At 45.2% G+C, this 24,000-nt stretch overlaps 1 protein-coding gene across 2 annotated transcripts in view; it reads left to right on the top strand.

Annotated features, from left to right (window-relative positions):
* The window catches only part of glra4a (glycine receptor, alpha 4a), a 39,368-nt gene that overhangs the window by 7,450 nt on the left and 7,918 nt on the right, over positions 1-24,000 (top strand). For both annotated transcript variants that reach the window (XM_031587544.2, XM_031587543.2), the window contains exons 2-5: positions 17,175-17,281; positions 18,438-18,505; positions 19,686-19,909; positions 21,081-21,163. In XM_031587544.2, coding sequence (XP_031443404.1) covers positions 17,175-17,281; positions 18,438-18,505; positions 19,686-19,909; positions 21,081-21,163 — 482 coding nt within the window. The remainder of the gene's footprint in view (positions 1-17,174; positions 17,282-18,437; positions 18,506-19,685; positions 19,910-21,080; positions 21,164-24,000) is intronic.

Here is a 24,000-nt window from a genome sequence, read left to right as displayed (position 1 = left end):
GGAGAGAACTTTGGGCTATGGACAGTAGCCACGTTACATTTGTCATTGGATCCACTTATGATGTCCTCCCAACTCTGGTCTCAGTCAGTGCGTGGGTGAAGACAGAAGCTGCAAGTTGTGTTTGGGTGTTGGCTCATTGAAACATATTTTGTCTGGATGTAAGAATCTTTGCCGATGACAGGGACAGTAGGATTTCTTTTGCGCGAAAGGGGGAGAAAAGTGGACATACAAACAGTGCTAGCAAATGGTGCAAAGTCCCACAGTGTATTTGCTGTGACTGTTATGAGACCAGATGTTGTGTTGTATGAGTCTGAGTATGAGTGCATTGTTTACTTTATTGGGTTAACAACTGATTGAGGAGGCATTTGAAAGGAAGAGGCTACAGTATGCAGAACTAGTAGCGGATGCGAGGCAATGAGGCTGGTAAGCACACTAGAGACCAGTGGAGATAGGTGTTAGAGGCTTTGTAGCTAAATCAACCACAACACTTCTGTTGGATTTCGGTTTTCGCTGACAGTCACTCACAGGAGCTTTAAAGGAGTTGTCTGAGGCTGCTGAAAGAGAGAGCCAATGGTTTTGGCGCTCGCAGACCACTCTGTGTCGTGAATTAACCTGAACTAAAACTGAGATATGTGAAATGTTGTCGAGGTGTATCTGTTGTTGTCTCTAGTAATGGCATGTGTTCTAACCCATCGCGGGTATGGCAGGGGGTGTGTCTGGAAAGCCAGACACCACTGTTGAGCCTTCTGAGGGTGTCGTGGGCCTAATTCAATGAAACACTGATAAACAAAGGTGCCTTCTTGAAAGCCCCTGTGAAATGCTCACAAAGGCAGCTTTGTTGCTGTGGTTGTATCCTGCTGCTCAGGTTCTACGGTTGAATAGTCATGTTGTTGTGTTAAGCACTTGTGGGCTGCAGACAGCACATGTTGTACTGTGATGGAAGGCCGTTAAGGATCCTAGGCAGTGCCGCCGCTCCCATAACGCACACTACGCGCTGTGCGTAGGGCACCAACTCCTGTGGGGGCACCAAAAAATAGGCAACTGAAAAATCATCATAGTTATAATAATTATAAATAAATATCACGGACCTTTTAGGCATGTATATCAAAAAACAGGCAGAGCAAGAGATATACTTAATTTTTATCTGTATCCGTGAAAAGAGAAAAATATAACAGTTAAATGTAACCTGTGCCTTGGAGACAAGCGCCTCCCAACTGCACTTGACTCCCTGCCACATAACTGCCCCAACTCAAATAGAGTATCTTAAATCATTTAAGTTCCAATTAAATTGGAAGCTTGCACATTGACTAGTGGTTGTTTTCATATTTCATATCAGCATTCTTTACACATAATGAGCTGGTGTTAATATGTGTGAATATGAACTCATGAATATGAATTCGTTCATACGAAGTGTCACAGGCACCCATTATAATTGTAGAAGTTAAATCGAGGAGACTATAACATTAGCTAGATAACTAGCTATCATTTCATGCAAACGGAAATCTTCCATTTAAATCGTTTGTTATTAAAAGTTTCCTTAGCTAGCTAACCATAGCCTTAGCTAGATAACCAGAGCAACCAGGAATCACAACTTTAGCTGCAAAGAAATGGATCTGACAAGAGGTAAATAGCGTCCCCCCTTGACCCATCTAAAACAATGTTAAAACTGTGGCCAGGCAGTGAACTGCAACCAGTCTGAGTTACATAGGACGTTGAAACAGAGGCCCTGTTCGAAATGGGTTAAAATGCTGTTTAACGAATGACGTTCTGACTCTGATTCTGATCGGAATTGGGCAGCCTTGGTCTAATGCTATTTCAAGAAAACAACATGAAATTTGAGAGAAACTTGAAATAATTGTCATGACTATTACTATGAACAATGCATCCAAGCAAGTACAGTAGTGGTTTGCCAAAATTATACTGAAATTAATAGGTTTATGGTATGGCTAATGAAACCTTGCGATTTCCATTATTGTTGGTCAGGGGGGGGGGGGGGCATCATAAGGGAGTTATGCTTAGGGCACCAAAATGGCTAGCAGCGGCACTGATCCTAGGTACAATACTCGGCAGGTGTTTCAGCCAGTTGTGCATTGTTGTTGCAGGATCTGTGGTTGGGCAGTTGTTCTATTGGTTAGGTTGCTGGCCATGAGTAGTTGTATGTGACAGTGAGAGGATTGGCTGCTGTGGGAAGTCCCCAACCAATAGCACAAGGAATTAAAAAACGTTTCCTGTGTATAACTCAAATAAAAAAAATAGTTCCTCTATCCATTTTTCTGCCTTCTTTTCTCACCTCTCTCTGTCTTCCTCTTCTTCTCCCGAGGCCACGTCATGCATGACTGATGAAGTTGGCCTAAGACGTCTGGTCGTGATGATGGTGAGATGGACCAGAGTATGTGTGGAGAAGTGGGGGAGTTCATTTGGGAAGGGGGATTACAACTGTGCTTGTCAGATAACAGGCAGTCGCCGCCACCATGAAATCCGAGAGCTTGCACGCACCCTATCCGTGTAATTCCCTCCAAACGTTGAATAAAATGGCAGCGGCTTTAAAGGCTCCCCTCGAACAGAGGTTAGAGCAATTGAAATCCAGCAGCACTTGAAGGCAGCGCTTCCATCACTGAGCAAAAGCTAGCACCATCCGCTAACCTCCATGAAGAGCCATTGAGACACTGAGTGGAGGGGGGGTGGGGTGGGGTGGGTGGGGGGCTGGAGTGGGGAGTAGTGTAGCCAGGGCCCCTCTAATGTCCACTTTATTGAGATTGCGTCTGGCATCGCCTCAGTTACGAGAGCGGGCACCGTCGCCAGGGTTTGGGGATGCGCTCCGCTGGTCAGTTGCCATGACGATTTGCTGTTATTGATTGCCCCCGACCGCCGCTTTTGCTCCATTACCTTGCGTTTGAGCGGCTGATACTGTTTAATGGGCTGGGGGTGGGAGGGTGGCGGCAGTCGGGCTGCTCTCTGAAGGGCAAAGCACCGGCCCTCAGAGGGAGCGGCGGGGCCCTGCTGGGGTCAGAGCTCAAGCCCGCTGCCGGGATCCGGGCCATTAGCAGGATTGACTGACTGTCCTTGAGTGGGAGAATGTGGAGGCTCATTCGGAGAGGCCGCAGGGCTGTAATGTCTACTATGTGATATTGTTGAGCAGCCAATTTCCCGCTGAGCACTCGTCTGTGTGTTTAATGGGAGACACAACTGGACAGCGAAATGTGGCTATGAATTTGATACAGTCGTGTCCACTCAATTACACAGTCACTGCTGATTATCTACGCTTGTAGTGCCGCAAAAATGTTCCTGCTGTTACCTTTGCTTGATCTGAATTAAGGCATAACAGAGCCAAAGACAAATTCTCGCTAAATACATGTCCACTGCTGCCGAACAGGGAAGCTCTTTCATTGAAGTGTCTCTGTCTGGCATAATCAAAGTCCTACAAACTATGGCCAGCCATATTTGGTTTCAGCTCCAGCAAAACTGATAGGTAGCTTTCAACACCATGAAAATAGATGAAAATATGTCTCATGGACTCATGTGTTTCTGTAAAAAGAAACAAAGGTTTGAATATATTAATGAATCAGAAATCCTCCACAGAGTCTGGCATCCCTGGCTGCCAATTATTTAGTGACTCCCCAGCGCATAGCAACCGTAGGTGTCCACCCCCTACCTTCTTCTGGCAGAAGCTAAAAAGTTACAGTAGCTGTAAGAAGTCTCAAATAAAAATGGAACTTGTAGCCATCATTACTTAATACTTGCAGAATATGAGAGCATACGGTCTAAACATCATAAAAATTCCCTCCTGCAGAATATGAGACATATACTGTCTAAGCATCTTAAAAACTCTCTCCTGCAGAATATGAGACACATACTGTCTAAGCATCATAAAAACTCTCTGCTGCAGACAGAATATGACACATACTGTCTAAGCATCCTAAAAACTCTCTCCGGCAGACAAATTGGGAGACATGTCCATGCTCACATGAACTTGGCCAACCCTACATGTCACCTCCCTGTCTGGCCTTGTGAAGGAAGAAGTGTGGTATTAGCCACCCATTGCCATGCTCGCCTTTTGGTTATCTGCCAGCCGCACACACCGCCAGAGTTCCTTACAGCCGCCCATTACATGGCAGTGCCTCCCTCTTTTTTTCTCTCTCTCTGTCTGTCTGTCTGTCTGTCTGTCTGTCTGTCTCTCTCTCTCTCTCTCTCTCTCACCTAAGCAGATGCTGGCCACAGGGGTACACCTTATCTTGCCTCCACTTTCACCTTGAGGTCCCCCAAAAACAACCCCCGACTACTGATCACCCCCCCCCCCCCCACACACACACACACACACACACACACATCCCCTACCCCCACCCTCGTCGCTTTGGCCAGACAGTGGCCATGTTGCCGTGCAACGCTGGAGGCTGGGACCTGTCCAGAGCTGCTAGAGGTCAAGACTCTGTTTGCCTTTTCGGAGGACGAGCGTCACGGCTGAACGTTTTTTTTTTTCTTCGTCTGATTGTTTTTTTTGCAGGTTTTTTTTTTCTGTCACAGCAGTCCACCTGGGGGCTTCACGCACGAACCTTTTTCTCAGAGAGCTGGCGAGGGTTTTTGGTCATTTTTATTTATCAGCAGCGGGGTGGCACAGAGCGCCTCCAAATGTTATTTGGAAACGGTCAAATGAGGACAGGAGCGGCTGGCGGTCATGCTGCACACCTGGTCTCTGAGGGAGAGCTTCTCTTAGACAAAGCTGGCAGGTGTTCATGTCTGAAAGCTGACAGCTCCAGGTGAGCAGTAGACTACTCTAATGCTGCTGCCACACTGTTCACCCCTTCTCCCCCCCCCCCCCCATCAATCACCTCCCCAACATGCCACACTCCCTTCGGCAAAAACGAAAAGAAAAAAAGAAACAAATCTGACAAATCATAAGTCTCCACAAGTCTTACTGTGGAGTGCACTCAAAGCACCAGAGCCCTCTGTGTCAGTTAACAGCACGAGAGGACGAGAGTCTGCCTTTCTCCATGCAGCACAGCTCGGGAGATGTAGAGGAGAGAGAGACGCTCTCCTGGTCAAAGCCGGCCCAGCAAGGCTTACCGAGACTGGGAGGAAGTCCAGGAGAGGCTCCGTCACTGATTTCTCTAAAGGCTGGCAACACTTCCTCAGGCACTTCACAGAGAAATACGATTGAGCACACAGCCACCCACTCTCTCACACACACACACACACACACACACACACACACCAACACGCACGCACACACACACACACACGCACACACACACACACACACACACACACACACACACACACACACACACGCACACACACACACACACACACACACACACACACACAATACGATTGAGCATACAGCCACCCACTCAAGATTATCTGTGGCGGGACTGTGTATTTCCAAGCTTGGCCCATCAAACAATGTGACCTATGTTGCAAGGGAAAGTATTTTATCTTGAGTTTGTGGAGCTCTTACCTCATAGGTCTGTACTGAAGAGCTGTCAGAAAACACACATTTGATACAGGTACAAATGGAAAGCAATTCAACCCTAACGTTGGTGTGACAGATCAAGTCACTCATTCAGATTGTTAAACTTAGTTAAGCTTAAATGAAAGTTTGAATGTTACATATTTGTTAATTAACAGTGTTCTTAGAAATGATTCAGTGGTGTTGAACATTAAAATTTCTCAAAGAATTATCCTTAGGAGAAAAAAATCTATTTTTAATTTCCCCTTCTGTCCCCTCTATGGCTGAAGTGAAATACCTGGTCATTTCACAGTTTGGTTTCTAACCTATTGTATCTAGCTGATATTGATCCATCTATTGTATCTAGCTGATATTGATCCTCAGCCTCAAAGGCTACTCAACTCACTGTAACCTTGGACACATACCTGGCTGCATAGATCAGGCAAACTTAGAGGGCTTTTAGTGATGACATATCTGAAAGAGTTTACCCTCAGCTTGCAAATATAGGAGTTTGTTTGGCTCATGAGTACATACATCTGACAACAGAGAGGGGTTATTCAGGGAGGGAAGGAGACTTACAGTTACATTAAGTTTGAATGTTTCAAAACACTAAATCTGACTTACTGAAAGTCCCTGGGAAGACTACTTACAAGTACAGAACAATGAGTATGATGGGGGTAACCACTCAGACATGTAGACTCACACAGATAGGTGACAAATTATATAAATCCAAAGCATGTTTAGAATATTTAGGCATATAAAAACGGCTTTACCAGTCTTGAGGGTTTGCCATAGTGGGTTTGCATACAAGCTAGCTGAACTAGCTGAATGCTGGCTCTATCTTTTTTGTATAGAAAGTGAGTCATCACTAGCCTTGATGTGCCAGGAGTAAATGCAAAGCTTAGCGGGACAAAAATAGATGCACAAACACTCACAGAAACAAATAAATGAAGAAAAAAAAGCCCAGACAATGTTTATTTTGAGTCTCCTCGTATCTCTCACGCTGTGCAAACCAGACACATCTGCACACATGAGGCGTGGCTCTGTGAACTCTAATCTGTTTCGCTGACTGATTGAGCTCAATATGATGCACTGCACCCCGGCCCCTTCTTAAACACAGAGAGCGCTTTGATTTTTTTCACCTCGACACTCTCAGGGGCCCAAAGGAATACATTCTGATAATGTCGAACCACGTTGCCGCACCTGAACCATGTGAAGATGTAACACAAAGAAGTCCAAAGTGCTAAGCTTCTCAGACCCGCGGCCTCTTCTCATTAGTCCTGCCAGTTTAATAATATAAAGCTTTTGTTGTTGGTGCCAGATTTCTTTTGAAGAGAACAAAAGAGAGCTCAGCAGTTCTAACACACCAGGTAATAGAAACTCTTTGATGGCAAGTCTGGAGTCAAAATGGATATGATTACTAATTTATTTATTTTTTCTTGCGCACGTATTGAGTCTCTAGCTTAAAAAAATTTAGACAGCGGATGGGTACGAATCTCCAATCAAATGTCTGTTATTTGTCATTATTCAGAAAATGAGCTGAGCTGAACTGTTGTTTTGATCCTGGGGGTATTTGAGTCGTATCCAAGTCCCTATGATTCAACAGTGGTGGGGAGAGTTTCTCCATTTGGTTTCCTCTGGTTACATATAAACATTGCAATTTGACAACGTTATCTGCCATTGTGCATCTGTCAGGCTTATGAGAGAGCTGGAACCTCTGCCAGGGTTTTTGCACAGTCAAAGTCAACACCCGCCACCGCATGCATACAACTAGTGAAAAGCAAAGAGTGCGTGAGAGTGTATTTATGTGTGGGGGTGGGAGAATTTGTGTTTATATGTGTGTGTGCGTGCGTGTGTGTGTGTGTGTGTGTGTGTGTGTGTGTGTGTGTGTGTGTGTGTGTGTGTGTGTGTGTGTGAGTGTGTGAGAGAGAGAGAGAGAGAAGGAGGCAATTTATGTCAACTTCCCTCAAACTCGTATACACAGGCAGGCTACCTCTCTGCCATCCAACCATAATGAAGGCATGCTACCAAACAGGTGAGAGGCAGTAGAACAGCAGTTCAAGCTAAATGAGTCTCAAGCCCAGCGTTACACAACAGAAGGTAGGAGGAAGTCAGGAAGGAGCTGGCTTAAGCTCTCTTGGCCCATGGCTGGAGGCTCAGGGGGGAGACCCATGGGCCTCGCTGTGCCAGGAAACCGGGTCGGTGTTGGGGGGGATTAGCCTTGTGACTCAGCAGGTCCCTGATCATACGGAGAGGAGCGGCCAGGAGAGGCGCTGGAGCCTGGGCAAGAGATGAATGCCAGGTGGCACCGACATCCATCCTCATGCAGGGCAGGTGGCACCGACATCCATACTCATGCAGGGCAGGTTGTAGAGGAGCAAATTAATCATTCAGAACCAACCAGAGAGTAGCTGTGATTATATACACGAGGCCCACTGTATGTAGCAGTACCCTCGCTTACTCACTTACTCACAGAGAGAGAGAGAGAGAGAGAGAGAGAAAGAGAGAGAGAGAAAGAGAGTGATGGAGAGAGGGAAGGTCGTGTTTCAAATAACCAGAGTGGTGTCCATCACATAAAAGTGTAAATACAGCTTCTCTTACTGACAGCAGCAGCCAATATCCACCCATCGCCCGACTGCGCCTCCTCAGCTCGTGCCTGCGTCTGAGCCAGGCTCTCCGGGCCCAATCTCTCCTGCCACTGCATCTCATTACGCCAAATAGACACGCTGAGAGACACATGAACACCCGGGCTTGATCAATGGGATCATCTGCCGCAGCATATCCCAAGTCAGCTTTTTAAGCCCGTGAGGAATGGCAAGGTGAAGCACAGCAGACAGGGGCAGGAAACTCCATTCAGTGCGCGCGGGGAGCTTTAATGAAAGCAAATTCCCCTGTCAGTAACCAGGTATTCGTCAGGGAGCGAGTGGTGAACACTTCCAGGCCTGATATTAATGTAGTCCGTGGAGTGAGGCACTCTACCTGGGCTCGTGACACACGACCTTGGGGAAGGGGGTCGAAACGCTATTCAGGCAGTTAAAAGCCGTGACGCTCGTCTTCATTGCTGGTACACCCCTCTGAAGGCTTTGGATAGAGATTATTATTTTACCGTTCTCCTCATGATGTGTCAGCCTCCTTTCCTAACTCCTGTGTGTAAACAAAAGCGATGCACACATAGACACCACACAGGACGGTAGTCCATAGGGCAATATGGTAGTGATGGTCTGGAAAGTACTCTGACAAAAAACAACCCCTATATTGACAAAGCACCAGACCACAGTCTCCACGCATTTGGAAACTAGGGTGTCTTCACTATGACTGCAATGGGTTTCTACATCTGTCCTTGCAACCTTTTCAGACGTCTTGTGCATGGTGCATGGTGCATGATGCATGGTGCATGGCGCATTATGCATGGTGCATGGCACATGGTGCATGGCTCAGAGGTTGAGGTACTATTGGGGTGAAGGTGTTGTATTACCTCTCATTTGTTTTGCTCCTCGTGACTCCTCAGTATGGGCAGAAGGGCCACAGAAGAAGTAAAACTTGATGGACTTATTCAGAAGGTTGATCAGCAGGGGTGGACTCTCTTTTTCCTGCTCATACACACAAAAGGCACACATACACACACACACACACACACACACACACACACACAGACACACAAAGTAGAAACACCAATGCCACACTTTGAGAACTCTCTGCTGACGAACCGAAAGCAAGCCTGTCTGTTTCAGGCTGATCATTCCACTAAAGCAGTATGTCACACACCGGCTCATCAACTCCATACATCACTCCTGCAGCCGGAGTGTGTCCGGGAGTCTATCTCTGACCTGGGGAGCAGTCTCTCTCTCAGCCTGACAGGACGCAGGCAGGCCTGATTCTGAATTGCCCCAGAGGGTGAAAGGAAAACAGAAGGGCCAGGGAGACTGAGTTTCTGGAATCTATAAGCTATTCATTTTCTAAAAGTTTAGTGCTACATTTTTCTTTTTTTTTTTTACTGGTATGTGCAAGTGATCTCAGAAGAGGATATTATGATGACTTCAGATTTCTAAAGAGCACTTTTAAAAACTTTAACTAAAATAATGAGAATAATCATAGTCACCTTCAGTCATTAGTGAGATGATAATGTTACTCTGCATAGGGTAAACTCAATTATATTTAGTTTCTCTGATATTCTCTGGTTTGAATTTTAATCAAGTTATACAAGCCTTTTACATTTAATTACAGACTCAAATTAATTGAATTGCTTCTTTCTATGAACAAAGGGAAGAGACTCAAGGATAAACCAGGAGGAAAAAATGAGAACCGAGAAGATAAACAGGAAGAGCAAAGTGTGCTAGGTTTCTTGACCCCTTTGGTCGGACACCAATTAAAACACAGCAACAGTAATTAAGTTGTGATGAGCGGGGGGAAACTTAAGCCTCTGCTCCACTTTAATCACGTTACAGCGACACATGCAGCGAGGCTGGGACGGTAAATTAAGTCTGTATGCGCTCATAAACCAGAAATGTTAACGAGAAATGCCAGCATTACAGCTGGAGCTTTCAAACTGAAGGGATCAGTAGTTTAAAGAAGTGCAGATATTCAGATTGGCGAGAGGGGGACCCATCACCACGGTAAATCTGGCATCAAAGGGCTCCCTACTGTTTTGGTGACACAGGCCAGGCTTGGATTAGAAACGTTATTCTTTTACGGGGCCCACAGAGATGCCAAGCCTCATTCCCACAAGATTGAAGATCATGTTGCAAATCTAAACGCACAGCGACCGCAGCCCGATGTCAGCAGTGGACTTTTCTGGGTTAGCACGGATTAGAAACGAACGATTAAACCTCCGGCTCGGCCGTCAGACGGCTGCGTGTGTACTGTCTCGTCTCGGCAGTGTCAACTCATGCACAAAACCAACCCCTTCCACGGAAAGTGAACTAGAAAACAACAGCAACACAAAAAAAAACTCTGAAAATGAAACAGCTAAAATAAACTATGAGATCTGGCAGGAAGCTCAATGAAAAGCAATGGAAATGTACCTATGTTATATACTTGAGATGATATGGGGGTGGATAGGTGTGAGCTCCATGTCTCTTCAATGGAAATGTACCTATGTTATATACTTGAGATGATATGGGGGTGGATAGGTGTGAGGTCCATGCCTCTTCAAGGTCAAACCTCTCCCCTGGATGATATCTACTCCCACTGCAATACAAGCCCAGTTCCCATGGTATTTCTTTTGTACAACAACCCAAGGTTCTGCACAAAATACTGCTGGTATTCCTGGAGCAGAATAATGACTCAAAGCCTCACGAACAAAAGGTGAAAGCAGAGCAGAGAGGAAGGCCTGCGGAGCCCTATTGATCCTCCAAGCGTTAAACTTTAATGATGTGAGAGAGGGGGAAAGATCAGACAGAACGCTTCTCATGAAATACTGAATTCAAAAATCCCGAAAATATTCCTATTCAGTGTCATAATTTGGAGACAAATGTATTTTTTTATTTGGATACATTTAGTTTAGGAAGTCAGTCCTGATAGTGACACCACAGTAACGACTCAGATTGCAGGGCATCTGTAAGAACGTTTACTTGTGACTACAATATCCACACCCCGGTTCCCCGTCATTTCCTTGAAGTCTACGCTGGGTCATACGATTTTTCTTTCCAGTTGTTTTTCTCAGATGAGCTATTTCACCAGGCCTGCCATTCCGTAACAAAAGCCTGTCATTGCTGTGGGAAAGGACTGCCTTCTCCAGGGGCTATCTTGCCTTGGTTTCAATCTCTTGCTCACAATGAACACATCTTGACCCCAGGTAAATCTCCAAGATGTGTCTCTTTAGCCCAGGCGTTTGCAGTGTTGATGCTTCCATGGGAGGAAGGGGCAGGAAGGGGGGAGGGGTGTGTGATGATTGAAGGCCCCCTCTGTGGACAAAATGCCACTCCATGTCTCTATGGAAAGGGTCATCACCATCGAATGGCAGTGGTCACATGGGAGAAGAAAAATGCCTGTGAGAAAATTGCCATGTGCTCCGAAATCCTATTCCCCAATGATACTATTGATCAAAAGAGAGCAGACCTTTATACTTTACACAGGGGCCGAGGGGTCTGACAAAGAGCAGGCTATATGGTGTTTTGCTTTAATGAAACCTCCAAAGCAAGCTATCAGCAATACATTATTGTAAATGCCAACATGACCAGTCCTTTAGAGTACCTGACCATCCGTCAGCCTTTATCATGGATTTAAGGAATTAGGTTTACTCATTTGATGCTCCGGTGTTTGCTCTGAGAGAGATGTGAAAAATGTCCAATTCAAAGGACAAAGAGGAGAGAGATGTCGTTGCTATGCTACAGTGTGTGTGTTTCCACTGAGGAGGTTCATATGGTTTGCAACAGGTTGGATGATCTGTTTAATTCGCTCTTCCCGTCTGTTATCCTCTACATTTCACGCATGGGCGTCTGATGACAGCGCTTTCAACAAACTCAGGTTGAATCCGAAGAATGGACACGTTCGAAATTAATAATGGATTCTGATCACTGGCTCACTAATGAAAAGCAATTAGCAGCATGTGTTTGCAAATCAAGTGTGGAATATGAGCTCCATCTAATTGAAACTAATCTGCTCCGGGAAACAACCTAGGAAATAAAAAATGACTTCAGTGTTTCTCTAATATGCTAAATATCTTTTGACAAATATGCATTATTTAGGCCTGGCCTTTCTGCATGTATCCCACATGTTGTGTTTATATTGTTCATGTGAGGAAAAAGAGAATATTATAATACCCTCATGTACATGTAGATATTATAAGGGGTGAAGAAACTGGCCTGTCTTGAAACCTGTGTATTGGTCATGTTCAACACTGCATATTCTCCTCACTGTTGGCTTCCATGTACAGATAGTAATTATACTTTATCCTACACTCAGTTTGTTGGTGGTATGCTTGTGGTTTGTGTGACTGTGTGTGTGTGTGTGTGACTGTGTGACTGTGTGTGTGTCTAAGTGACTGTGTGTGTGTGTGTGTGTGTGTGTGTGTGTGTGTGTGTGTGACTGTGTTTGTGTGACTGTGTGTGTCTGTGTGTGTGTGTGTGTGTGTGTGTGTGTGTGTGTGTTTATTTTGCATTCCGTCTTTTCCCCTATTGTCTCATTATCTCCATATCCGTGTGTTTGCATCAGAGCCGACCTGCATAATTTATTGCGTGCACCCCCGTCAGGGAACTCTCAGTACCCGAGCCCTTACCCACCCAAGCCCATTGTCATGCCATATCACGCCATGCTGCCGCAGCGCTTAGACTTCCTCCTGCACATGATAGCATCTGATAGCAAGATAGCAAATTAGGTCAGTGATGGTGTTTTTGAGGCATGCTTGGGGCTGCCAGAACACAGAAATATACCTGTTGGTGGGAGCATTGGCAGAGACATTGATCCAAATATTTATGCTCCTATTGTGGCAGGGAGGAGTAACACCAAACATGGTGATATCGGCTGATAGTTCTATAGTGTCAGGATCTGTTCCTGTTCAACGTTAACACGGACTAATCTCACGTTTCACACACAGAGAGAGAACCCAGGCCAAACACAACAGAACGACCCAAATCACTGCATCACTTCGCCGTGGTGTAAAGACTGTTCTGTCTCTTTGATTTGGGCTGTCTGACTGTGATCTGCTGATGCAGCCCATGTGCTGCTAAAGTCTCCAGATGAATACTGTCAGGGGATCAATTGATGAAGTCACACCCCAACACACACCACGATAAGCGGACTCAGGGATTCCCAGCAAAAGTGAAAAAAATGAAACCACGTTTCTTTCTTTTTTTCCAGTTTGTAATCCTGACGCGAGTGCAGGATTCTGAGGTAATGATGCTCTTTGTGTGCGACTGTATGGTGGATTACCACATTCACCACGTCTTATCTGAAATAAAACCTTCAGATCGTTCACTGAAAATGGAACGATAACAAGTCTTCACCGCTCCAATACCACTGGCCTCAGTATCTCGATGTCTACATACATTCATGGGAATTAAATATTAAACGATATAGAGAGACTCTATGACAGAGTGTTATATTGAACTCTGAAGTATTGATTGCATGTTCTGGGAATTGCAAAAGACTCTACTGTATAGATTTCACTAGGTGTCGAGCTCTTTATCTTTCTGTGTATTTAACAACTTCTCAGACGGCTACACACCAGTTTTCACGAACTCTACTTTTATAGTTTCTTTCCTCGGGGTGTTTAATAAATGGCAGCTGCTTTACAGCACCTGCCTTCCCCAAAGAACCCCAAATTCAATATCAGGGAGCATATCTATAAATCATGCATGTCAAAATGTCTTATCTCATATTCACACCTACAAAAATGTCAGTACCTCCCACCGGCTAGCGGTCACGATCCACTGCCTCTGCCAGTGCCCTCATTATGTAACCTGCACAAGGGGGCAATTAGATGAGGGGCAATTAGATGAGGGGCAGCCCTGCGCTCCACGGAGGGTGAGGGTTGTTTCAGACTGTGGGGAACAGGTATGCAGATGCTGGAAGAAGGTTCCTACTCAGGTTTGTCCAACATCACTGGTTGATGACATGCCAATTCAAAAAAATATTGACTTGAAATGCTGGCCTTCTTGAGCAATAGTTTGTCTTTTTTTATGTTGCTTTCTCTGAATATTCACATTAAGCCTGGGTACATCAATTCAATTCAAGAAGGGATGGAGGGGGGGATGGAGGGATGGAGGGATGGAGTGGGGGGATGGAGGGATGGAGTGGAGGGATGGAGTGGAGGGATGGAGGGGGGGATGGAGGGATGGAGGGATGGAGTGGAGGGATGGAGGGGGGATGGAGGGATGGAGGGGGGATGGAGGGATGGAGTGGAGTGGAGGGATGGAGGGATGGAGGGATGGGGTGGAGGGATGGAGTGAAGGGATGGGGTGATGGAGTGGAGGGATGGAGGGGGGGATGGGGGGATGGGATGGAGGGGGGGATGGGGGGATGGGATGGAGGGATGGGGTGGAGTGGAGGGATGGAGGGATGGAGGGATGGAGGAGTGGAGGGGGGGGTGGAGGGATGGAGGGATGGAGGAGTGGAGGAGCGGAGGGGTGGAGGGGGGTGGGGGGGCTATAAGGTCATCCCATGACCCCGCCACCCTCACCGCCACCCCGCCGCTGTTAGACAGGAGCTAAACACTTTACATTAAACTTCAGGTGATTCAGCAGAGTGTCTTTTTTTCTTTTCTTCTTCTATTCTCCCCAGGTGGCAGTTTTTATTCCCCTTAAAAAAAGAAAAGAAATCTGTGTCTTTTCTAATTACACATTGAAGAATATGCCTGCAGCCAATTATAAATGTATGAGGGGTATCGGAGAGGTCATAGTGGGGCTCCACAAATGACTCCTCTGGAGGACAGTGAGGAAAGTGCTGTGGTCATCACATATCACTGAGCTATAGACCATTTCAAGACTGACATAGACCTCCTGCAGTCTCTTGTCTCGTCTCTTGGTGTTTGTGAGGGAGTTTGTCAGACACCTCTGTGAAGTGATGTCACTATTGTGAATGTTTTCTGTGTTGCCTTGGCAATAATGATCAGGGTCTAGCCAACATAATACAAATGGAAGCCATGCTTACAAAGTTTGACAAGTTTGATTAGTTCGGTTCTCGATCCGGGAGAAAGGTTTTTGAGCGCACACACTAGACAAACAGCTTGACGAAGGTGAGGAGTGCAAGGATTGCAACTTTAAAACATGCTCACCAAATCAGAGAGTTCAACTTCAGTGAAAAATAACATATTTTCTTTGTTGAAAAAAAAACTATTGTTGTTTCATTTGTTTCAACACATTAAAAGGATATAAACAGGATCTGCCCTTAGCATAAACATAAATAGTGTCTGACCAGAAATGTCTGATGGTAATACCACAGGATGAGACGTACACCCACCAGATAAATGTGTTTTATTTGTGGATCTATTTGCCTCCAGAATAGTTGGTGACACTCCCCCCTCCCTGTTCAAATGATTCTGGGATGCACACTAAACATGAGCAATCATAGGAGACGTGTTTATCATTTGTCAATATTTCAATAAGGCTAAAAAGATAACTGTCACAAGCCAATTCGCTTTTGAATGCTCCAAGCCACAAGTGACAAATCCTCCACCTGGAGAAAATCAGTTTTCCACAGTTGTCAAATCAGATATGATTGTCATAACAGCATTTTTTTTGGAACTCAACAAAACAGATTTGTCGCTTAAATGCATTTCAGAGACAAGAAATGCACAAAGACATAAATGAACTGTATGCAGGCTGTATGCATTTGATGATATGTGAGGTGTATTGTCTATCTCAATCTCCACCCGTCCATGGGGTTTGAACACAATGGTGATGAGCACCTGAGCACAGAACTCCTAGCAAATTGCAGTTTTTGAAAGACTCGGGTATAGATCTGGCTGGCTTTAATAATGACCAACTCAAGTGAATGTGTTCTGACGAGAGTCACGAGAACAAGAGGCAGATCAAAATTCCGCTGCTGTTTTGCTCCACCGTCTTTAAAAATGTATGCTTCAACATGATTCTGCCTCCTAGGAAAAACACAAGTATCGAGTAGACGGCGATGATGGAAAATAAAAAACACAAGCTTCTCGCAGGCTATTTACAAAACAAACTCTCAGAAGTGTGAGTCAGAGGCAGTGGGTCTTTATTTCCCCGTTTACACTTCCAACGAGCTATAATGACTGGAATTTAAAATTGGCGTCGTGTTGTGTGCCGCGCGTGTATACTCCGCCACGGCGAAGATGAGTGAGTCACTGTGTGGCGGCGGCGGCAGCGGCATGGCAGAAAGGGACCGAGCCTCAGACCGTGGGCAGGCACTCAGAGGAGTTCAGGGGGCTCCGTGATCACAGGGTCTACAAGCCACATGAGTCACGGAACACAGACAGACGGAGCGCGGCGAAGCCTCGGGGGCAGGATTTACGGTGGCCGGCGCGAAGACTTCACAGGCGCAAGGGAGGGAGGGGGTCATGACTGATCTGCTCACAATTGCATCAAAAGAGCTGGGGAGAAATCAGCAGCGATACAGTGGGGCGCTTAGAGGGTGGGGTGGCGTGGGGCGTGGGGCGGGGGGTTGTTATCCACAGGAGGGCAGGCCCTTGGGCCCTGGGGTTTCTTTCAGTGGCCTGTAGGGTTGTGAGACGCACACTCTGCCAGGGCTGGAGCCGGAATCAAAGCGCTCTCCCCCGGTGTGACATTCACAGCATTTCAATTGAGCCATCAGTCTGTCAGCAGCGGGAGTTAGCACCCGCTTCCTCTCCCTCACTCACTCACTCACTCACTCCTTGGCCTGAATGTCTATCCTGTGCAGGAGCAGGGAGGGATAGCTCCCAAGAGTCATGGGGCCCTAATTTCAATGCTTTGCTCTTTGCTCATTGCTCATTGTGTGTATGTGTCTGAGGGGCAGGGGTCTATTGGACCCCTTGTTGTCCAACCCAGTCTTAATTGCCAAATTAGCACATAGCCCAGAGAGGTACAAAACCATCAAAAAGTTTTAACTGTCAAATTAGCATTTCCCAGCTGGTGGTGTTTTTGAGCCTAATCAAACACTTAACACAAAAACTGAATAAAATCGTCCGGCTCATTTCACATGATCACGGATGTATGATGTTAGGAGGGGGGAAAACGACCTTTTTTCTCTTTCTGGTACTTTCTGATAATGTGCTTTTTGTTGTTTCCTCTACTTCTCTCCCTTAATTACCCCCCCCCCCCTCTCCCTCATGTAGACCCAGCAGCTCCAAAGCCCAAAAGTCCGCGTCCCCATCCGACTTCCTTGACAAACTCATGGGCAGAACCTCTGGCTATGACGCTCGCATCAGACCAAACTTCAAAGGTGATTGCATAGAGTCGTCATGATTGAGTATTCACTTTCATCCTCACCTTCACTCCCCCACCGCTGTATTTCTCCATTAATTAGGCTGGGTGAGAACAACCTGTGCTGGACCTGCATTTTCATGTATTTTTTTTCACAATGCATCATAATCACAGTCAACTCAAACACAGTAAGTGAGGTTATCTTTTTCTGCAGCCAAATCCTTTCTTCTTGATCCCTTTGCATTCTGGCGATACACCCCAGTGCTGCTCTACTCTACTTTACTTTTTATTCCAGCGCTACGCAAATCCAGACGCTGAAGCAGAGAGTTTCTTCATCCTGTATCTCAGCACCTTTCAGTCCGGTTGAGAACAACTGGCAACTCTCTGTCCAACTCTCTGTCCCTCATAGTGTTAATCCACTCACAGGGTTAATCTCGCCACAGATGGCACATCTTAGTGTTAATGGCCACGCAGCTTTTGATTGACACAAGCTAAATGAGGTGAAAAACAGCCTGGCACATATAGCCATAGATTCATAATGTCTCTCCCTGCACACCATGCCACAGTATAAGAGAAAGAACGCTACCACTGCAGTTCTCCAGACTTCACATTTACTGCAATTACGTTTAGTACCCTTTCTTCAATATTTCTGGCGACAACATAGTTATATGTGTCAGTGTTGCCTTACGTTACTCTTAATATATACGAGTAAAACGGCATTGTTTGATTATGAGATCCAGATGTTTTATGTTTTGTTGTTAATTAAGTATTTATTACTGTTTAATAACAACAGTTTGGAGCACCATAGAAGTATAAGATCATTTTAAACTGAAATTCATGAAATTGAAATAATCAGTAATGTATTTAGTGCAAAAGAAAATGCTTTTGTTGATATCATGAATTTATTATGATTTCGATATGTAAGCCCATGGAACTTTGCTTGTGAAATCGATAGATGTCCTGAATACGACTAAAGAGTAAAGTATTTCTTGTGTTTATTATGTGACGTATGTGTTGTTAAATTGAGTGAAATGTAACATACTAAGATAACATCAAAATCAAGTTACATAATTTAGACAATAGCAATATTATAACATATTTTAATATTATTTCACAGTATTTTGCAATTGTAGCAATGGAGTATAAATTGTGTAATTGTTTCTTTGTTTTCTCAGGTCCTCCTGTTAATGTCACCTGTAATATATTTATCAACAGTTTTGGGTCCATTACAGAAACAACTATGGTAAGTGAGCATCTGAATTATATCCATAAACCCTACCACAATAGTGGAGATTTAACTAATTAGCTCCTAACTTCACTGGACCCTCTGGACCTCGACGAGATGGCTTAACATCATCTCCATTCCCATGGGCTCATCCGACCTCTGACCTTTTGCTTCACCCATTACGAGCACAGGATCAGCCGATGAGCAGATAATGGACTCAGCACCGAGCAATTAAGAGCTGGGGAAAGTAGGGGGGAAACGCATAGAACGGGTCAAACAACGGCGAGGAAGACAACATCTCTCAAATGAGCACTCGCTCCCCTGAGTTTACTTAAGAGGCAGCTAGCTTGATCAGCAGAGTGTGTCTGGACCCCGGGAGAAAAATACTTGAGCAAAAGACACCATGTGGGAATCCCTCCGTCCGCCTGGCCTTTCACATAGCTATGGGGTTGAAGAACAAGATGGCTGTTCTGGCCTGGTGATATCGTTTCGAGTGATAAATGTTCTCTCCTGCCCTTTGTGCGAAGACAGTGGTGTGATTAGGCGGGGTGGGATGACTGCCTGAGGAAGTCCCAGCATACTCATCTCAGGATCCTCTATTAAGGCCAGTTCATTAGCAGTCCAGCCACTATATGTTAGGGGCCATGAGTGGCGAGAAGGAAATTCCCCTCGCAGGGAAAAGCCATTAAACATATTCATTCATTAGGCTTTGATGGAGTGCCACTAGATATTCCCTTAATGGCAGCGCTTCTTTGGTTCTCTGGTGGGGTTCAGTGGCCTACTAGGTTTAACATTTTAAGAACTTATTGTGGTTCATCGGTTCTTCAGGGGTGAGAAAAACTGAAATGATCTTTCATGTTACGCATCATGACAGATCGCACAATTAATAAATGAATTATGTTACATGTATGTCTTATGTTACCATTCCGTCTGATGTTGTGAAGAACCTATAGATGCATGTCAGGGTATGGATGCAAGGGATGTGCGTGAAACCTTGTGAGGGCTGACATACAAAGGGTTACCTTTTGAGTTTCCTACTCAGCTATGATTTCTAGGTTGTAGACAATCAATTTATTTCACTGATTGTAATAACTTAACCAATGCATCTGAACAATGAACAATATCTCTCTTTTTTTACTTCTCAATGGTTCCAAATCCCCAACATGCTGACACAGACTATGTTAATTCCTCACAACAGGACTACAGACTCAATGTGTTTCTACGGCAACACTGGAATGACCCCCGGTTGGCCTACAGTGAGTATCCTGATGCTTCCTTAGACCTGGACCCCTCCATGTTGGACTCCATCTGGAAGCCTGACCTGTTCTTCGCCAACGAGAAGGGGGCAAACTTCCACGAGGTCACAACGGACAACAAGCTGCTTCGCATATTTCAGAATGGGAATGTGCTCTACAGCATCAGGTAAACCAGAGCGCTCGAAATGGAGTTACAGAATGGAACATCTGTAGTTGCACGTGACAACGGTGACCAAGAAATAAGCATTGAGCCGTTGCATTGGTATTTATGTATTTTATTAGAGAATGAAATAAGCCGGCCAATATACCCTGTCATGTAAATATAATTATATAGCAAATGAAAAAAAATCAATCATTCTGGATTTAATATTTCCTGAACGAAGAACACATACATTGTAAATACATTGTTGCACTGAAAACAATTATGATTTTAACGCCCAGATGCAATTTTTCAATACAATACAATTGTGGTATGACGTGGTTAGGTCATATATCTAAGGCAAAGCATGAGTTTTGGCACGTAGATAATCCCATTCAAAACAATAATACGAATGTGAAGTCTCATAGCCCTCCACTCTGAGCAGGTTATTGTTATTGAGCTGCTTTTTTGGGGGGAGCCTGCTGTGGGAAATACACAGCGCGACACAAAATATTGATTGCATGTGTGTATTTATTCGCAAACAAATCATTGAGCACCATACGAAAAGCCACGCTCTGGGGCCTTGTCCAGACCAGGCATAAATTACATGTGCTGGAGACCTTAAAAGGTTCATCAATCAGTGCACGTGTGAGAGAACGGGGTGGGGGGCTGTTTTCCAGAGGCTTGGATTTCGCCTTATCACAGCGCAATAGAAATTGGCTGCTCCACGTGTAGTGCTTGTGGCTCTTGTCTTTGCTTGAAGCGGTGCATTACTGCAGGTAATTACACAGACCCCAACCTCCACCCCGTCCAAACTCTTTAATAGCTTCGGCTCCTTCCCTAGGCTCCACGAAGGCTTAATGCACAAGCTTTGCCATAAATAAAAAAGGAGGTGCTTTTGTTCAGCAATTAGTTTGCAAATCACTGAGTAACTTGGATTATCATTTCCTTAAGGAATAAAAAAAAAAAAGAATACAAAAAAGGATGATGTAACAGTTGGGCCACACTAGACACATAACTCACATGGCGGAAAGGAGATTAAATGTGTGATTGTTGAGTTCTTTTTTTTTTGGACTCCATGTCCTTTCCTCTTTCGTTTTGGCTTCTTTTCTATCTGCTTTTGCATGCCTCCTACTTCGCTTGCCACCAACAGCCCTGTCTCCATCCTCTCTTCTCTCTTTGGTTCTCTTCCTTTCAGGCTCACACTCATCTTGTCCTGCCCAATGGACTTGAAGAATTTCCCAATGGACGTTCAAACCTGTACCATGCAGCTTGAGAGCTGTGAGTCATTTCTTTATTCCTCCCTTTTGGTCCTTTCTCTCTCTTTCTTTCTCTCTCTTTCTTTCTCTCTCTCTCTCTTTCTTTCTGTGCTCTTCTTTGCTTCCCACTCCACTTTCTTCTACACAGCACCCCAATGGTTTGCCGGCATTCAAACAGCATAATGATGTGTGCCGTGTGTGCAGCCGTAAACCCAACCACACAAGGTGTAACATGATAAAAAAACACAATGTCACCATACAGTGTGTGGATGTCTCCGTGTGGAAGCCGGAGCCAATGCACTCCGTAAATGGTGTGTGGGGGACGGCTGCTAAGAGTCCATGATAGATGCCACTGAATGAGATGGAGCCAGAGATGCTGCTATTCAGAGTGACAACGCTATGACCCAGAAATGACAGAGAGGCGGCTCGGAGATGTCCCTCAAGGGTGATTACATTCAGACTGGCCCACAACAACATTTGAAAATCCATCTCTACGTGTTTGTGCATTCCGTTCCATGTAGAAAACATATTAGCCAAACCTGCGCATGAATGCACCTTTCCCTGGACGGCTGATAAAAGGAAATGTAAGAGAAATAAATTACCCACAAACCCCTCCGTGCCCCCTAGCCCTGATACCATCACAACTCTGGAAAGCAATTTCCAGCATATCAATAATGAAACTTTCATTTTTTGTCCCTTTTATATTGTGACCCACCCCACTGGCCCCTGGGGTGACCCAAATCCTTCCCCCAGAGAGACAAGAGAACGTAGATCTAGGCAGCAGGTGAACGCAATGGGACACACCTGTAATGCATCTGTTTAAGGGCAAAGCTGCTGTCAGCAGCCACTGGCTGGAGGTGATTCTGAAACACGTGAAGAGATAAGTCAAGTTCTTCCTAATCGCAGCATGACAGTCGGACTATAAAAATGTTACTTTTTTTTTCAAGTCCAAACTCCATATGGCCATAATGGTGTTTTGGGTAATGATTGTGTTTTATAGTTCACAAACGTTCATAGTTAACCAACATTAAGCAATATCTCAAGAGTCTTTGCTCTCATTGTTAAAAGTTTGAGTCCGTTGTGATGACATTGCCCAAGATCATTAACATTCAGCCGATAATGAATGAGCCAGTCCTGATATCTCCAGAATCACTCTCTCTCCCTCTCTCTCTCTCTCTCCCTCCCTCACTCTCTCTCTCTTCCTCTCTCCCTCTCTCTCTCTCTCTCTCTCCCTCCATCACTCTCTCTGATAATGAATGAGCCAGGCCTGATATCTCCATAATCGCTCCCTCTCTCTCACTCTCCCTCTTTCTCTCTTCCTCTCTCCCTCTCCCTCTCTCTCTCTTCCTCTCTCCCTCACTCTCTCTCTCTCTTCCTCTCTCCCTCTCTCTCTCTCTCTCCATCTCTTTCTCTCTCTGAGTTCTCCGCAGATAGAGTTTCTGAGGGGAGTATGCCAATGTATCAGCTTCAGACACATGTCCTCTACCTGAGTGCATAGAAGGAAAAGGCTTCTGGCAAACAGACAGCCCAGGTTTACAGCCTGACAAGCCTATTATGGGGGGGCTAATCATTTCTGATTACAGGCGGCATCCTCACCCCGGCTTCACGCGAGCAGCACACAGTTTTGACAAGTGTTGGGACACTGGCGAAGGGTGCACTCACCTTGTCTGGCAAGGACGCTGTTAGCGCAGTGCCGCCGATCAAGGAGGAAGTGCGAATCATCTTCTTCTCTGAGTAGATGAGGATTGAAGGATTTCTGGTCAGCATAAACCAAGGGCTTTCAGTCAGGACTTCTGAGGAGAAAAAAAGATATTTGGACATGTAGCTTGAGGAGAGTTTGCATGATTGACAGCGGGCTGAGTTTTTAATTGGTCGGAGTTGTTTTGAGTGTTTCTTGACTGATGGGTGACATGAGTTGCAATTATTCTGACAGTTGTCAGAGGAGGCTGAAAAACAAATGCTGTCAGAAGCGTAGAAAAGGACGGAACTGTGTAATACCAAACTAATTAGACGTATCGGCACAGTCAGCTTGTTTCATCCCAATGTCCCCCAAACAATGAGATAGTAATGCAGAGGCCCAGAGTGTAACAACGGTTATGACACATAATCCAGTAAATATTCTACCATGAAATACTTCAACCAAAGGGGGAAAGATCCCAGACCGGTTCTCCGACCTCGGCCCAGGTAGTTATGATGCTAGAATAATAGCCCAGTTTGCTAGGAGTGATCCGTTTACGTCTGGCGATACAGGAAGGTGATGTGGACAAAAAGATGTGGACAAAAAGAGACGGGAAAAAAATCTCCAGATTACAATTTCAAAAGGCTCTGAAGGTCACCGACACATTCGCATGGCACAAAGGCCACACGTGAAATCTGTCGTTTCACAGATTTGCAGAATCCTCGATGCACACGTACCTTTTGAGGTCATCTTGGCCATGAGACCATTCAATGTAATGTATGCACTAACGCTTATTATACGCACAACCCATCTCACACAAACCACGCGCTCCAGCAGGGCCTATCATGACCCAATTTGGGATTACGGAGCATTAAAGAAGATGTACATGCAGTAAATCCACCAGGCAGTGTTTTCAAGGCTGAGGCAGCCCAGCAGCCCATTTCAGACGGTAATCTACTCGCTATCATGACATTCTCTTAATCTAAGGCTGGACATTTTATTTTCTGGTGCTATTTTTATCTCGCCATTAAAGAATTAGGAGAAATGTGACCCATAAAAACAGCTGGAGTGACATGAGCACGCATGAGTTTTTTTTAAAGGTAACCGCTCAAAACATCACTCTCAAAAAATTATGCATAGGTTCTCTCTTTGGCAACAAATATGTTGTAAATGAATACAAT

This window comes from Clupea harengus, chromosome 20, assembly GCF_900700415.2.
Source record: "Clupea harengus chromosome 20, Ch_v2.0.2, whole genome shotgun sequence".
In the NCBI taxonomy this organism is placed as follows: domain Eukaryota; kingdom Metazoa; phylum Chordata; class Actinopteri; order Clupeiformes; family Clupeidae; genus Clupea; species Clupea harengus.
This window is presented reverse-complemented; position numbering and strand designations above follow the sequence as displayed.